At 38.2% G+C, this 17473-nt stretch overlaps 1 protein-coding gene across 11 annotated transcripts in view; it reads left to right on the top strand.

Annotated features, from left to right (window-relative positions):
• PHLDB2 (pleckstrin homology like domain family B member 2) overlaps positions 1-17473 on the top strand; it is a 124010-nt gene that overhangs the window by 88215 nt on the left and 18322 nt on the right. For 4 of the 11 annotated variants that reach the window (XM_068546768.1, XM_068546763.1, XM_068546761.1 and 1 more), the window contains 7 exons: positions 1724-1879; positions 2828-2938; positions 4701-4790; positions 8263-8406; positions 9054-9239; positions 10999-11139; positions 12329-12428. In XM_068546768.1, the coding sequence (XP_068402869.1) occupies positions 1724-1879; positions 2828-2938; positions 4701-4790; positions 8263-8406; positions 9054-9239; positions 10999-11139; positions 12329-12428 (928 nt within the window). The remainder of the gene's footprint in view (positions 1-1723; positions 1880-2827; positions 2939-4700; positions 4791-8262; positions 8407-9053; positions 9240-10998; positions 11140-12328; positions 12429-17473) is intronic. The other 7 variants (XM_068546770.1, XM_068546769.1, XM_068546766.1 and 4 more) reach the window with 4 other exon arrangements.

Below are 17473 nucleotides of genomic sequence, written 5' to 3'. Positions count from 1 at the left end.
ATCTGATAAACTTGAAATGTCACCCAGTTACTTGAAACCAAGACCACTTTACTTTTGGCCAATTAAAATGTAAAGAAGCTTTAAGAAATGCTGAATATGTTTTTCAAATTGTTTTTCCTCTTCTTAGGCTTTGAGAATCCACTGTCTGTGTTGACATAATAATCTTGTTGCTATAGTGTTGGTTGTAATTTCATGGTAGCACATAGTCCTTCTGTGAATCATCCCCAGAATAAACTCATTCCAGAAGATAGAAAAATGTTCCATTTGATTAGAAGACTTATATATAAGTTTATCACTTATATAAAAACCAGGGGAAGGGGTGGTGTGTTTAAATACTGATATAGATCTAATTTATCATATATTTATTTATCCAACTCTTTTTAACGTGTCGATTGAAAAAAATGCCCTGGCACTTTTACCCATGTAGCGCCATGAGCTATGTAGCCCAGCTGACTTTTTCTTTTTTGGTCATTAATTATTTATAAATTATATTTTTTAAAAAATCTTCTGTACATACCACATTTACAGTTCTGTCAAAGGCTCCCAAAATAAGGAGGTTTTTTTGTGTGTGTGTGGTTTTGTTTTTTTGTTTTTTAAGTAGATGGGAGAACAATTCATACAACATGCAGCAGTCTCTGCTCAGATACAGATTCACTCCTGTCTTCAGACATCTCATAGGTTGGAGAACGCCTCTTCTAGACTATCTGACTTCTGTGATTTCTGTTTGTTCTTAAATGTCCTGAAGATTATTCCTAGAATAATCTTAACCTTTCAGTTAACCTTTCGAGTGCTTAACCTTTCGAGTCATTCTTTGTGCTTGATGAATGCTGTGGTTCCTACTGTTCCTAATAAAAAGGTTTGTGAACAATTTTAAGGGATTCACAGAAGCCCAGTTTAAGAACTCCAATCTTCAAATGTTTTTGGCGACTTCTCCCTTCATTAAAATTATTTGAGCATGCATGCCTACATATACATACATATAGATCACATTATATTGTAAATGTATATATTATATGTATTGCATACATGCTCAAAATATATATATTCTTTTAAAATAATGTACATATACTACTCTACTTGAAAGTACATTAGAGAACATTTATTGAGAATTTGTAAAAGAAGAGGAAAAACTAAAAATAAATATAAAGAAGCTGTAATATTCCTTCCTCACATCCCAGTGCCTTGTGTGGTATGCCATTTGGGGTACATATATTCCTCTTAAAGACCTCTGATCTGTTATGTATGCCAACTTTTGAATCTTTTTTTTTATAGTCAACAACTTTGGAATATTGAATTTAATCTTTATACTAAAGTCTCATTTCATTTGAAAATTTGTGGAAAACAGTAATTTTTCTCAAGAGATTATGTCACACCTTTGGTCTGCAGATAATGTTTAGGTTATTTATTGAGTTTTTATATTTCATGATCCATTTTAAAGCCACCTGGTAGATTTAAAGCAAGAATTCCTACAACCACAGAGCAGTCTAAAACCAATGGTGAAATAGATGCTGCCCTCCTACCCCTACCCCAGTCCCTTTCAATTTCATCCTAAAGTCACTGCTCTGGGGTTTAACTCCAGAGAGAGGATTATCATGTTCTAACCCTGGTCAGTGTTGTAACTGGAAAGATATTTTGGTCTTTTTGCTTTTAATAATTTTTTCTTCACATTAAGAACACTGCAGCTATTCTGGTGTGTCTTGTTTTCATTCCCTTTTCTCCAAAGGATGCTGATCTGTTGGATGTGGAGAGCAAACACTTTGAAGACCTGGAATTCCAGCAGCTTGAGCGTGAGAGCCGTCTAGATGAGGAAAAGGAGAACCTGACCCAGCAGCTCCTGCGTGAAGTGGCTGAATATCAACGGAACATTGTTACTAGAAAGGTACTTTTGCCAGGTGTTGTTCAATGTGAAAAGTCAAAATATACCCCTTGCTATGTGACAATAATGATTATTAATATAGCTATAGCATGTGTCCATCTGTCTGTATATCTGCTATATCTGAATATCTTTGTGTGTTCAACCACGTGTCACATTTGGCAGATTATGGAGCCTGCCATTTACATGCCAAATGGTGCTCCCAACTAGATAAACTGAGACTTGTTATTGTTACTTGATGCTGTAGATGCATTTATGAATATAAATGTGAAAACCAAGGTAGAGAAAATCAGAAATCTAGATGTTTGTTTTAAATTACTTGCTTTTGCAATCACAGTAACTGGATTTAGAATAATTCTACGAACAGTCTCTTTTAGAATTCCTCTGTTCCCATTGCCCAGTAGTTCTCAAAGATGGCTGATAGTTTACTACTACTAGAAGCAGCCTCGTGGAATGCTATGCAGATGACCGCCTCCATCCAGCCCTGAGCACCCGGATGTCCAGTCCAGAATTCAACTCTTGTTCCAGAATTTAGAATCGCACCCCCGTGCTCTGTACTAAACTGATAAAGTTGAGGGAGAGGACGATGGAGAAGGTGACTTCTTAAGCTTTCAGTTTAAATAAGAAATTCCATTGTTTTTTCTCATGAGGCGTCTCCCAAAATGATGCCAAAAATTCATTTATATTCTAACACAAGATTTCCTGTTGACTTCCAGGTTCTTGAAATAGATTTTGAATCACTTGGCCTTAGGTAAAGAAAAGCCTTGAGCTTGTCAGTTCAAAGAAACTGCCCATAGTCTCTGGGTAATAATCACTGCCTACCTACCATCAATGAAATGTGGTCACTGTGCTTCAGGTTATAACACTTTTTCTCCCTTTCCCAGGACAGACTGGAAAACTCTTGAATGTCTAATGTACATCTCTATGGTCGTTTTTGTGTTTTTTTTCCTCCAGGAAAAAATTTCTGCATTGAAAAAGCAAGCTAATCACATTGTCCAGCAGGCTCAGAGAGAACAAGATCATTTTGTGAAAGAAAAGAATAACTTAATAATGATGTTGCAGAGAGTAAGTATTTCCTTTCCAGCACTGGTTGCAGTAAAACACAGGTTCCAACTCAGGGAAAGTTGCTTCCATCAAAGTAAGTACCTTTTAATAAAGAATAGTGAATTATAATTTGAGGAAGAATTTTCTATATACATTTTTATTTAATCCTCCACATTAATAAGCTGATGCTCTGAATGATTAACTATAATACAGAAAATAAGCAAAGACATTTTATTCATGCTTTTTCCACAGTGTGAAAATCCAAACTATGAAAAATCTGTACGTTTTCTGATTTTCTTCTTTTAAAAAAAATCATATTTTTCATCAAATAGGTAAAACATATTCTGCTCTTTTACTGCTCTCAAACATTTTGGCTCAGTTGCTCTGGTGTTTTGAACTCCAATTATTTGCATGTGGGTCTTCCTGGCAAAGGCCCAATAAAAATCCCAACAGACTTTTTTGTAGAAATTGACAAGTTGATGCTAAAATTAGCAGTTGATCTTCATTATTCATGGAGTCTGTATTTGTGAATCCATCTGTTCACTAAAATTCATTTGTAACCCTAAAATTAATACTTGTCATGCAGTCATTGATGGACAGGCACAGAACAGTGAAAATTTTGAGTCACTCAATGGACATGCATGTTCCCAGCTGAGATTGAACAAGGCACTTCTCTGCCTTCTTGTTTCAGCTCTCTTACTGTAAACAAGTGTTCTTTTTGTGGACTGTTTAGTGCCATGTTTTCACATTTTTGTGCTTTTTGGTGATTTTGCTGTTTAAAGTGGCTCACAAGTGCTAAAATATTGTCTGGTGTTCCTAAGGGCAGGAAGGCTGTGATGTGCCTTATGGTGAAAATACATGTGTTAGATAAGCAGCTTTCAGGCATGAATTATGGTGCTGTTGGCTATGAATTTAATGTTAATGAATCAACATTGTATGTTAAATGAGATGTCTTTAAAAAGACACACACATAAAACAAAGTTATGCAGTAATCAGTTGATGAAAATATTGTGACCAGAAACCCAATGGTTCAATATTCTCTAGTTCAGTGTTCATGGCAACATTATAGAACACAACTACTGCAGATAATGAGAATCGACTGTATATGAAAATGTAAAGGGCATAGAGTAGCTGAAACAACTTTGAAAAAGAAGAACAAAGTTGGAGGATTTATACTATTTGACTTCAAGTTTTACTATAAAGCCATAGTATTTAAGAGGGTGTGGTACTGGCATACAAATAGACATATAGATCGAAGGAATGGAACAGAGTCCAGAAATAGACCCACACATACACTGTCTATAGATTCTTGACAAAGGTTCTAAGACAATCCAGTAGGGAAAGGAAAGTCCAGCATGTGGTGCTGGATCAACTAGGTAAACATGGAAAAAAATGAATCTCAATACCATTCATCCTCACACCATGCATATAAATTAATTTGAGACAGATTATAGACCTAAACATAAAAATTAAGGTGAAAAAGTTTCTAGAAAATACAGGTGTGCAAGTACACCTTCATGGCCTTGGAGTAAGCAAAGATTCCTTAAAGAGGAAATGACAGAAGGCTTGTATCCAGAATATATTAAAAACTCCTACAAACTCAAAAATAGTAGATAAACAACCAATAAATAAATTTTTAAAAAACAGACAAAAGACTGGAATTGAAACACTTCGCAAGAGAAGTTATGTGAAGAGTCAATAAGTCCCATGAAAGAATACTCAGTCGTTAGTCATCAGGGAAATACAAGGTTGACTCAGTTTAATAGATTTTGTGTTCCTTCAGGAAAAGGAAAATCTTTGTAATTTGGAAAAGAAATACTCCAGCCTCTCTGGGGGCAAAGGGTTTCCTGTCAACCCCAATACTCTAAAAGAGGTAAGCTGTGATTTTTCTTGTCTACTCATATCACCTTAGAACTCAGGAGATGTGCCTCAGTTTTATGCGATTAGCTGACTAGGAAAAACACTCACTGAAGTGACTTATGAAAGCACTCAATGCTTTGATGGTTTTCCTGCCTTTTGTTATTTGTGCTTTGAGAATTTCAGGGATTATCTTTGTGTCTAATGCAGATTCACTCTGTGTGTGTGTGTGTGTGTGTGTGTGTGTGTGTGTGTATACTTTGCTTAACAGTGACATTGTGGGTTAACTTGAAGTTTCAAAAAATTTAGGATCCAGACCAAAGCTAGTCTTAAATTCTCTTCTTTCCTTCCTCCATTTTCCTTTCTCAGTTTCTCCTCTTTCCTACTTTCTTCTCTTTCTCCTAAGTCTTCTAGAACGTGAAAATGCCCCCAAACATCTCTATCTCCTTTTTCCTCCAATGTTGTCTATGCTATTTTTGCCCCTAAATCGGAAAATCCTGTTTACATTAAGTAGTACACTCTCTTTATCCCAAACGTCCATCTTTTCCCAGGCCCCATCGCCACCCTTGCCCAAATATCTTTTTACAGAGCTACATTGCTATAATGGTTAAATATTTTAACTCTAATTTGGAAAATTAAAACCCTGACTGAGAAAGAAAATAGTTTTATTTTTTTTCAAAAAGCTAAAGAAAAAGCTTGCTCCTGCATAAAATTTTTCATAATAGCAAAAAAACCCTTTATTTATAAACTGCTTTAAAAAGACAGCAGAGTTAGGAATTCCTTCATAGAAAGTAGTGTGTGTGTGTGTGTAGGTGTGTGAGGTAAATGCTCATCACATAATAGGAGTGAATAACATGTCCCTCGGAAGCATTTTGTGAAATGTTTCCAAAAAACTTTTTTAGACCATTCAGTTTCGTAGTTTCTCTCCATTATTTAGAACACAGATCCGGCAGATTCACTGCATAAAGGGTGGTTGTGAATGGAGTGTAGTGGAATAAGGTTGTCAGTGAGGTGGGCAGGGGCTGGGTCTTGTGAGTCATGTTAAAGAAATTTGGTTTATTTTATGTGGATGGGAAGCCACTGAGGGATTTTAAGCAGGGAAGTGACATTATTTGAGGTCCATTTGTTAAAGATCACTCTGGGCTGCTCTACTGGATTATAAAGAGGAGATGCCGGGAAACCAGTATAGTGGTGATTGCAATAGTATAGGCTGGAGGTGCTGGTGGCTTGGATTTGAACAAATGAAGAGTGATGGAGAAAATTAGCTGGATGCAGAAATACTTTGGAGACAGAGTTGACAGTTCTTGTTGATAGATTGGATGTGGGGATGAATTAAATTAAGGGTATTGTCAGGAATGCTGCCGTTATTCCAGTTTGAATAATGAGGTTGATTGTGAGTAGCTCTTACTGAGATAGGGAAGACTGGGGAAAGAATAGATTTGAGAGGGAAATGCGGTTTGACTCTGGACATACTGAGTTTGAAGGCTTGTGGCTTCCAAATGCATTAGATAAGCTCTAAGGTCACTTCGCCTCTTAGAAGAATAAAATCTTTCCCTTTCTATTCAAGAGTTGTTCTTATTCTCTGCAGCCCTCCTGTTGTCAAAATCCAATTTGCCTTTTTGACTGTATTGGTGTGTCTGCAACTCTTGTGTTTGTTGAGTGGCTGTGTGTCCTCCTTCATGTCAAGCAGACTTGGCTCAGAAGATGTTTTGATTTTCTCCTTTCTCCCTTCCTTCCTTCCTTCCTTCCTTCCTTCCTTCCTTCCTTCCTTCCTTCCTTCCTTCCTTCCTTCCTGTCAAGCAGACTTGACTCAGAAGATGTTTTGATTTTCTCCTTTCTTCCTTCCTTCCTTCCTGTCAAGCAGACTTGGCTCAGAAGATGTTTTGATTTTCTCCTTTCTTCCTCCCTCCCTCCCTCCCTCCCTTCCTTCCTTCCTTCCTTCCTCTCCCTTTCTTTCTCTCTCTCCCTCTTTCCTTCTTTCTCTCTCTCTCTCACTCTCATTCTCTCTCTTTTTTTAAAGAGTGATGAATTTATATCCAACTCTTTTAAACAAGTCCCACTTCTGGAAAATGACATACATTTTTGAAGCAATTAATTAGGATATATGGTTATGACTCATATAAAGAATCCAACCTTGGTTTTGAAAGATCCTACTGTCAACTTAGCAAAAGAATAACTCAAAGTTGTTACTCTTCACTCTCATTCATTATCAAAGATAAAATAAATTTGACAACCTAGTTGTCGACTTCCTTTCTTCAATTTAATCTTATAAAACTTTACATAGTATGTATTGCCCCTTTCTGAAGTGCAAGACTAAATTCGGCAGCATTTTGATACCTCCAATTTATAAACAGTCAACTCTGGCTTTCTCCACTTTGTCAGAATTATAAATTTTCAGTGAAAACCTTGCTTGCAGCCTGGAATTTTTGCTTCACCGACATAACAATATCTTGCCTTTCCTGGAGCCACTGTTTGAAAGGATTGATGGGCAACTAGAAGAACCCGAGTGTTAAATTTAACTCAATTTACTTTTAAAAGAGAGATATTAATTTATACCCTTTATTCTTTTTTTCATACTGTTTTATTGGTGTGGTGAAAATCATGAATGGTCTGTACAATTACTTTCCATGGTAATTTACAAGTGCCTTTTCCTCAAATGTAAATTCAGGAGTTTTGATTCTCATCAATTTTGATTCATGGGTATTTTGTCTAAGCTGAAGCCAGAACTGAATCACTGAATTTAAAAGTAACTGGAAATTCTCTGTCCTAGGGGTAGAGTTGGGAGTTGGGCAAGCTGCCTTAAATTGAAACATCCTCAAGCTGCAACTTCATCTTAGGGATTTGTGTGAGTGTGTGTATGCGTGTGTGTATATACACGTTTCTCTTGCTAAGGAAGGCTCACAACAGAACAGTGTCCTTTTTATTTTCATTTTGTTGAGACACCTAAAAGCAAGATTCCATTACGAATAAATTACTGCTTTATAAATGTCTTAGTGCAAAAACCAGTAGCCCTTAGTCTACATTTATTCACTCTCTAATTTGTCAGGAAACAGAAGAAGGGAAAATCTAAAAATAAAGATTTATGGAAAAGGCTCTTGAATTAGAGAGTGATTGCACTGTCGATTTTTTGTCTCATATTTATTTTTGCTTGTGATGATTTTAAATGCTGTGTAGTGACAGCCTATTCAGTCAACAGAATGAATGCCGATATGGATGGATATTTAAATCAAAGGTATTGGGTTATTTATAATAAAGTCATTTTGATTTTATCTGAAAATTTACTTTTAATGTTTGAAATATCATTTTTCAAGATTAAGCACCATAAATCCATTTTAATAGCTGATGATTGCCTTAATGAAACATCTGATAATACCACAGATATCTGGCTCTGATGCTCTAAGCTAACTCCATTGTACTGGAGCATTAATACTCTCGCATGCCTCAGCTCTTGCTTTCCTTGTGTTTAACTTCTGACTTCCTCCTTTTAGGGCTATATCATTGTAAATGAAATTAATGAGCCATGTGGCAATTCCACGAATCTCTCCCCTTCCACTCAGTTCCCTGCTGATGCTGATGCTGTTGCCACTGGGCCTACCACAGCTGTGCTGGTGAGCCAGCCACAAAATAAAGAGGTGTGTTGGCATGCCATTTCATTCATTCACTGCTTTCCTCATGTCAAAAATTAACCCATGGTTAACTGAAAATAAGGGTGTGTGAGACAAATATTTGTTTGGTTGACCAGAAGGCCAGAGTGATGGTGAGATGAAACAACAGACCGATTTGGGGGTAGTGCTCTACCAATGATAATGCTAGAAACCATGAAATATATGGTACAGAGTATAGAGTACTAGGAGAAGTAAGTTCAGAAACTATACATACATATAAATATACACACATATATATATATCTCTTAGCACTTTAGCCCAACCTACTTTTCTTAGAAACCAAAAAGCCTTTCTAAAATTGTTGGTTTGAATCACCTTTCCAGGTTGATTTTGTCCTATATTTTTTATGCAGTATGGATTTCTTTTTAATATTAAGCTGCTTTAAAACATCTGGGGAGGCATAAATAATAGTAAATTAAAATACCTCTTACGGATCCAAGTTGCTCACAGTGTGGGATCTCAACAAGAGGCTAAATTGAAAGATACTGCCCATCATTTATGCCTTCTTGAGTAACATATAAGAAAACAAAACAATCAGATTATCGATTTCATTTCTTTGTCTTATTCTTTCATTTCATGTGGACACATATATATTTTTTCTTTCTCCTATAAAGCAAAGAGCACCTGTCTGTTCTGGATTTATGTTTCCTTCCACCCTTTCTCCTCATCCTATCACTCAACCTCCATCGGCCCCTTGGCCTGAAGTCATGGCTACATCTGTCGATTCTTTTCCTTTAAATGACACACCACCTCCTCTACCAGCTAAGAAACACAGAAGGCAGCAGCAGCAGGACCAGCAGGTAATTAGGAACTGGTGTTTAGAGTTTCACCTTAACAACAAACTTACTGATGGGAAATCTTTTCTTCAGCTTTTCCAAAGGTATATTTTAAAAAGATAAGATGCATACTCCTGTTTTTTTTAAGGACATTTATTATGGCCTAAGAGTGTGGGGATTGTTAGAAAGTTTGAGACCTTGATTGTCCTCTCCTGGCTTTTGATGTGTTTGAGCTAGTTTCATATCCTCATGCTTCAGTTCCCATTCAACCAAAATATTGCAACTTACTTCAGGTATTTTTCAAAATTATAATAATTATTTCCACAAAATCCATGGTGTAAAAAGTTGCTGTGTCAACACAAAATATTTTCCTTACACATTACTGAAACCACAATAGTAGACATCATTCCTCTGCTATGAGCCAAAATTTCCTCAACATTTTACAATGTCTCATTTCTTCCTTCTAACAATCCCGTGAAATACGAACTATCTCCATATTGATATTTACGGAACTGAGGCTCAGCATTGGTAAGTAGCTTGTCCAGGGTAACGCCACAAGCAGTGCATTTGGTCCATAGAACAAGAGTTTTTTATTGCACTTTTTAAAATAGATAATTTATTATTCCAAAAGTGTTGCCCTCCTTTTGATACATTCTATGCATACTCATGCTTGGGTATTCAAAAAATCTATTTTGAGACTCCTTTCCACTATAATCAAATCCTTATGTGAATTTGGCCCTAGAAGATCCTAAGGAGTCAGTCAATAGACCCCCCCCCACCCCCGCCCAAAGTAGGTGAGCTCTGGTTTCCTATGCCCAGCCCTTACCTTTCTTACAGCTACCTTTACTATCTATTACCTTTGGTTAAAGGACTATATCTCCTCACTACTTTTAGGTTAATAAATATCTAGTATAAACAGATAATTGTAAAGTTAAATTGCAGATATTCTTCATGATTGGCGTGTTTGGAGATTGATAGTAAGTTTGATAACCCAAAGTTGCATTAATTTTTACATATTTCAAAAGCCTGAGTTCAGTATAAAAATGATCAAACCTAAAGAACCTCTAATTAGGAAATAAATTTACTATTGAAGACATTTTGGGGGAGGCCAAGAAAAATTTGGATAAGTTTCGAGTTGGCAAAAATTTTGCCTTAGGAATCTGAAAAAAGAAATGAAATAGTCAACAGGAGGATTTTTAAATGTGAGGGATTGCTGTAGAGGCTCCTTGGCCAAGATCTTTTTTCAGTCTAGAAGGATGCCTTATATGGAAACATTATGTGGATTTGGAGTGTGTTTATGTGATTGAAATATGATTCTAACTTTAAACCCACTTCCCTGTTTATGCTTTCTCTTCATTTCTTCCTTCTCCCTTTTCTTATTCTCCTCACACTGGGATCTGTGCCATCACACAGAACTGTCCAGACAGACAAAGGGAGGAACTGCTTACTTGCTTTGTCCACTGGCTGTTCCGCCATCCACATGGCAACCATCATAATAATTTGTAAGTTGTCCTGAGGCCCCAAGGCAGCAGGCACTACTACAGAAATTACAGGTGGATTTTTCTGAATTTTTCTAGGTTCAGTAATAAATTCTTCCAGTGTCTATGTACCTTACCAATGCTAGCCCAATTTTCTTAGTGAATACAAGTCTAAGTTGAATAATTTTTAAAAATTCTGTGTTAAAATTCCAAAGCTTCTTTGTAAATGCATACCTCTTAATTACTTCAGTGACCTGTTTCAGTTAGTCAAGTTTTGCTATTCTGCTTTACATTTGCATTTAAAGCATTTTAGAAGTCTGGAAGAAAGGAAAAAACAGCACCAAGAAGGCCTCTATCTGAGTGACACTTTGCCTCGAAAGAAAACCACACCTTCCATATCCCCTCATTTCAGCAGTGCTACTATGGGGAGAAGCACCGCCCCAAAGGTAGGACATGGGGAGAACCACGGGCTTCACCTTCAGTGAGTCTTTTTGTCCTTATGTTGACTGACATGCAAAGGCCCCTAAAGAAAATGCTAAATAATAAGCCATTAAGTTTGCTTGTTGGGCAGACGTCATAACTAAATTGCATTTTCTATCCTATTCAGAGGACATTTGGAATTATATGCTCTGGGACCAAAGCCCCTGGTCCAGGGTGTTTTCTACCACCACACAAGTGGTGAGTAGCCTTCACTTATGTGACACACTCCCGTAGCTGTATCCCAGGTATGGAAATTGGAGGACGTAAGCTCTGGATTCCAGGAATAATAGCAAAAAATATTTATCGAACCATTGCTTGGAGCCTGACACTGGGCTAAGCCTTTGACGTGGATTGTTTCATTGTAAAACCCAACAACACTAGGTAGTAGAGGTACTAATTAGTATCCCCATTGTACACATGGATAAAACTGAGGTGGAAAGAAGCTAGGTGACTTGTCCACCTGGGCACCTGAAGCTGGTCGGCATTGAAGCTAGAATGTGAATCCATGTGGTCTGATGCCTGAGTTGCCCTCACGCCCGTTCTGCTGCCTTACCGAGGGGTCATGGCAGGAAGAGGGGAAGGGCAAGTGAGAAGGAGGTTTTGAGTGGGACAGACTTTGGAGTCCTTCCCTTGTCCTTAATCACTTTGTTTTCATCTATTTTATAAACTGGTGTTCCAAGGAATTTGCTATTTTGAAAGTGTGCTAAAACCACCGGGATAGTTAATATTAGGTGTCTCCAGTTTTCAGCCCACTCGATCACTTGGAGCAGATGGAAATTGGTGCCCTTGTAACGTGTGTAGATCTCCTTTGTCCTTGTGCATGATGTGCATGCGTTCTTGTCCCTGCACCTGCTCCTCGCGCATGAGGGACTTTGAGTTGTTCTCTGAGGTGGTTTTGGACAGTGTTTTCCCCATCTGTCTTCACTTTTGGAACTGCTGCCACTGGAGGAATGGCTGTGATGTTGAGACTGCTGTGGAGCTCCTGGGGAGAGACAGCGACTGGCCTTTACCATTGAGCATCAACACACGGGGTGCAAAGACCTACCTTCGCTGCCTTCTGCGCTTAGATAGGAGCTAGGAATCAGCGATGTGACCATGTCCAGAAGGACCATTGGGCCTGCAGTTTGCCTGAGTTTTTCCTCCTGTTCCTCACAGGGCCACCTGCCCCTGGGACAGAGCAACAGCTGTGGCAGCGTGCTTCCCCACTCGCTGGCAACCATGACCAAAGACTCAGAATCTCGGAGGATGCTCAGAGGTGGGTACCTTTTAAGCCCAGTGTCATGTCCTTCGTCAAGCACTAGAATTCCTCAGGGAGAGGGAGACCACACAGAGTTGGGGATCGTTAGGGAGGGGATCAACCTAAGTCCTCAACTTTACTCTTTTTATTTTTTTTTAATTTTATTGAAGTATAGTTGATTTACAATGTTGTGTTAATTTCTGCTGTACAGCAAAGTGATTCAGTCAACTTTACTCTTAATGTGTCCACTTAGGGGAGGGATATATATATGCATACTTCCTTATTGTTGTACTGAGATAAGTTTTCCTATATGCACCTTTGGCTGGTACATACCCGTTGTACTTTATAAATTCAGTAGACTTCTCCAATCAGAAAGGCCCACAGAGAATTACTAACCTTCCCATTTGATTGGGAGAAGGAAAAAAGAGACCCCTGAGATCCTGAGGGATTACCAAGGCACTCAACCAAGTCAAGTCACTCCCCTGGTTTGTGGCTGAGCCACCCTGTTGAACACGTGCTAAAGACTCATTGAGCTGACCCAGAGCACTAGTGGCCCAGGACAGACTTCCCTTAGGCCTTTTAAAGTGGGTTGAGCTTCTAGTCTATGTGGTTGTTAGGTTTCAGGTAGACTTGGACTCTCAGCATGTTCTGTTCCTTTGTAATAATATGTTGCATTTCTAATGGGGTTCTCAAGTAGTCTTTGTGGGGCTAGAAGAAGATACTGTAAGGCAGTTCCAGAGGTGAGCTTCTCATGCAGATTAGATTTATTGTGTTAACACGGTAGTTTAGGTCAACTTACATTGGCCCTAACTTTTGAGCAGGCATGGTGCTAGACAGCAAAAATGCAAATAAATTACATGATCTTTGCCCTTGAAATGCCTAGAGTCTCATGAGGAAGAGAAAAACAAAACAGATGCTTTCAATAAAATGTGGTAAATGCAGTGATGGATGTATGCCCGGGATGTGAATGGGGATGCTGACAGAGTGATGAGCGTCTGGCCTCTCAATGCGTTCATTAGTGGGATTGAAACCCTTCCCGCTAAGCCAGCTTAGAGGCAATTCTGACTGCTCGGCCTCTTTGCTAATGTCACCAGGGAATAATCACTAGTACCATTAGAAATATGTTTATGTATTGGTGTATATATATGCATGTATACATAATGTGTATATGTGTGTGGATAAGTGAGCTATATATATCACTTGAATGAGGATTTTATATCATTACCAGAGTGATTTAAGAGTTAATAGAAGCTATGGTGTTCATAAAAGTGGTTTATAATATATGAGAGGTTTGCAGTGTTAACCTTTGAATAAAATACATTTGATTGAACTTCTCTTTTATTTTATCATAATTTCTTAATAAACTAAAAATATCTCTTATGGTATATAAATAATAAACATAAATGAGTATTTTTTTGGCTCTCATTAATCACTGTTCGCTTGTGGGTCAAGTCTGTTTTCCGTTGAAGCATTTCTCTGTGATATTTATAGACTTCTTTTTAAAGGTATTTTTGCCACTGGCTGAAGGCATCAAAGTTTGGACTGGCCACAGCACCATACTTTATGTTGAGAGTTTTTGCCTTAAGATAGAGAGTAAGAAAAACTAGTCCTTTATACCAAACAAACTTGTAAACAATACTGTGTAAGAGGATTCTTGTGAGAATATGGTGAAACTGGAGGGATGTTTGATCTCTATTTTTCTCATCTGTGTTCCCCCCAAATAATGGGAATTCCCATGCTAGGTCCATGAAGAAGAACTGAGCCAATTCCCTTAGGTCACATTAGGTGCCCTCTACAAAATCTATTGTCTTTGACCTGTCCTCTGTGCTCCTGTTCTTCACTGCTGGGTCTTTTGTACATCCCAGAAGTCTGCAGCCTGTCTTTCCCTGCTGCAGCTCTGAGTGGTGTTCCTCTTAAAGAGTTTCATGTCGTGATGATGAGACAGCTTCTGAGAAATAGAGAAACCTCATATGTGTACTGATCCAAGAGGATGTGATGTATCTTGTGAGGCCAGCCTGCCACCCTTGGCTTCCCCGCCCAGAGGAGGAAGGGTCAGGGGCTGCAGTTTTTAGAGCTACAACGGACCATAAAATTGGCAGATTTTCTACTAAGCCCATACAGGTGGCCCACAAGGACCAGGAAGGATGAATCATAATTTCATTTGGAATTGTTTCACTACTACTTGTTGGCTCCATTAAAATAGCAAACACCAAGTAAAAGTCCATGGTTTTGAAAAAATTAGACCTCGCACATTTTCATTAACTCAAATTAAATAGATCTTATCATTTTTATGACTTACACAAATTAACTTAAATGAACTGTTTTTTTGCTGCTTATTCATAATGGATACATCAAGGACAATGGTGTAAGTATAAGCCTTCCCTCAATAAGCACTTTTTTAATAGACCTGACAGCGTGAATCATGCAAACAAAGATCTCTGAGAGCAGAGTTTAAAGCAAAGGGTCCAGGGACTCAGATCCTAACGTTGTAATGGTTATTGGCTTTTGTACAACTTGTGAACTATTCCTTTGTAAGCTTTAGAATGAATGAAATCTTTGTCCTTTTATCTTCTGTTCAATGCAGGAAAGTCCAAGAAAGGTATGACAACCTCCCTGTGTGGTGTTTTTGTTTCCAGCAAATAGTGAAAGGTCATTGTCATCTTTAAGAAATGATCAGATTTAAAACTGTACAATGGTGGACTTTTAGTCTAATGATTATTCCTTCTTACACATTAGAGGAAAATTGTTGCACATTTGCTAGAAGCACAATGCTGCGTGCAGCTGCTGTTCATTCACCGGCAGCTGCATGACCCTCTTTGTTTTGATTTTTTTATTGCAAGGTCAGACCATGCAGGAAACACGAGTGCTTCGGAAGCACCGTTTTGTAAGACTCAGGATCTAGATAAAGAAAAGAGTGGGCCTTGTGATGTGTATAGGCTAAGTGTAAAATATGATGTCTCCCCTTTATAAAGGCCAGGTATAAATAAGGCAGGCGGCAGGCTATGTGAGAGGATGGAAGGAATTAGGAGGCTCCTACCTATTCATTCCATTTAAGCCTTAAGACTTAGTAAAGAGTGAAGAACAGCCTGAATTGCTGGCTAGAATAAATGATTCTTATGTGGCTGGGTGACAGAAATGTAGGGCATTAAAAGACTGACTTGTTATAAAGTTTGATGGACTGTGCTTCAAATCATTGAATGGCATTTTACAAACCTTAAGTCTTAAAAACTATTTGTTAATGTCTTCTTGGAAAAAGGAATTGTTCTATAGATATAATCTTGTTTTTATTCTCCCTGTGTTCTAGTTGAACATGTGTGAAAGATTTTTTTTTTCCTGTAACAAATCATTTTTGACTGTGTGCATGTATCAGAAGCTTGTTTTTGTTTTGTTAACTTCTTGAGTTCGTCTCTATACACTCAAATTTAATCTAAAAATGTGAATATCTTACCTTGTCAAGCTGGTATTGTTACTAACACCGTCAATGACTGCATGTTGGAAGACGTTTAATTTTCCTGTCCCTTTGTCATCCTTTTTGATCTTGTATCTTTTTCCCTTTCTCTATCATTCTCCTCCTCATTCCTGACTTGTCCTGCACCTTCATCTTCCGGCTGGGGACTATGGTTAGGAAGAATGAATGTCTCAGCAGGTGAGAAACCGTCAGAAATACTGATTCATTTTATCCTCTTAAACCGAGGTTATAATTTTAAGTCATCCCATTTTCTGTATTAAGGCCCAGATAACCATTTTAAGGTATATAACACACATTTGGAAAATATTGGCAAGATTATATATCCCACAATGGTTAACTCACAAAGCACTTTTCAGGTACAATCAGCCAGAATTCATAGAGATTGACATTAAAAATAATGATAACAATAATAATAATAAATGGGCCTTGAACATCCAACCGATTGGCTCTTCCGAGGCAGTGAAGAGAGTTGAGTTGATTTGGATTCCATGTATGTGCTATGCTTAGCGACCAGCCTCAGATATTATCAGGTCTTACTTTATAAACTTTACAAAATACCCTATTCAAACAGCCATTTCTATCTGGATAGGAAGGATTTAGAGCATTTACAAGGAAGGCCCTTTTTACTTTTCAGATGCTGTCCCACTGCTGAATATTATTCTTGCTACATAATTTAAAAACAAAAACAAAAACCAAGCAGTCTCAGGGATTTGGGGAAGTCTCATTTTTTCCAGTCCGCTTACTTTGCCCCACCCGAACCAGTAGATGCATTCCACTTCCTTATTTAGTCACTAATATATTGGGTTGGCCAAAAAGTTCATTTGGGTTTTTCAGTAACATCTTATGGAAAAACCTGAACAAACTCTTTTTGGAATTTATTGAACAAGTGAATTCATTCAGGGACTCTTTATTTTGTGACATCTGAATGCTAAACAAGCGGGGATTCTGTGGTGAACAGGACATATATGACCCCCTCCCTGATAACTTATACTTGAGCAGTGGCTTAATCCAGCTCACACCTGTTCTGGCACTGCTTCATGCACAGCAGTTCTTCTTGGGCCTCCTACCAGGAACGCTCCTTCCATCTCCTGCGCTCCTATGGTGTCCTTCTGTTGAAAGTATCTGTACCTTTAAATGGCCAGGCCAGAGCCTGGATCCTAAAGCCAGCTCTTAGGAATCACGCTGGTGCAATTCTGGGGTCACGAGGGAGAGGTCCATGCCCTCGATTGTAATTGCAGGGGTAACTTGTTTTTTTCGGAATTGTTCAGGAGGGAGGAGACTAAGCCAGGTGACAGCTGAGTTCATCGTGATCAGTAAAATATTGGCCGGTTGCGGGGATAGAAGGGACTGCATAAGGTGGACCTTCCCACTCACACTGGATCCACAGGAAACTCAAATCTTGCCTTGGAAGCTACTTGTTAGCGGCAGCCTTTTTCGTTTAAGTTGCCATGAAAATGCAAGGTGCTTATCCTACCACCAGAGTGATGCAAGGTTTTCTCAGACGTAGAGCAAAGAAATAAAATAAAAATAAAACACATAGTGAGGTGATCTAGGGAATTTACATTCACAATCCTTAGCACAGCACATTGTAACA

The sequence above is a fragment of the Eschrichtius robustus genome, chromosome 6 (assembly GCF_028021215.1).
Source record: "Eschrichtius robustus isolate mEscRob2 chromosome 6, mEscRob2.pri, whole genome shotgun sequence".
Taxonomy (NCBI): domain Eukaryota; kingdom Metazoa; phylum Chordata; class Mammalia; order Artiodactyla; family Eschrichtiidae; genus Eschrichtius; species Eschrichtius robustus.
The sequence above is the reverse complement of the archived record's forward strand: the minus strand, read 5'-3'. Positions and strand labels throughout refer to the sequence as shown.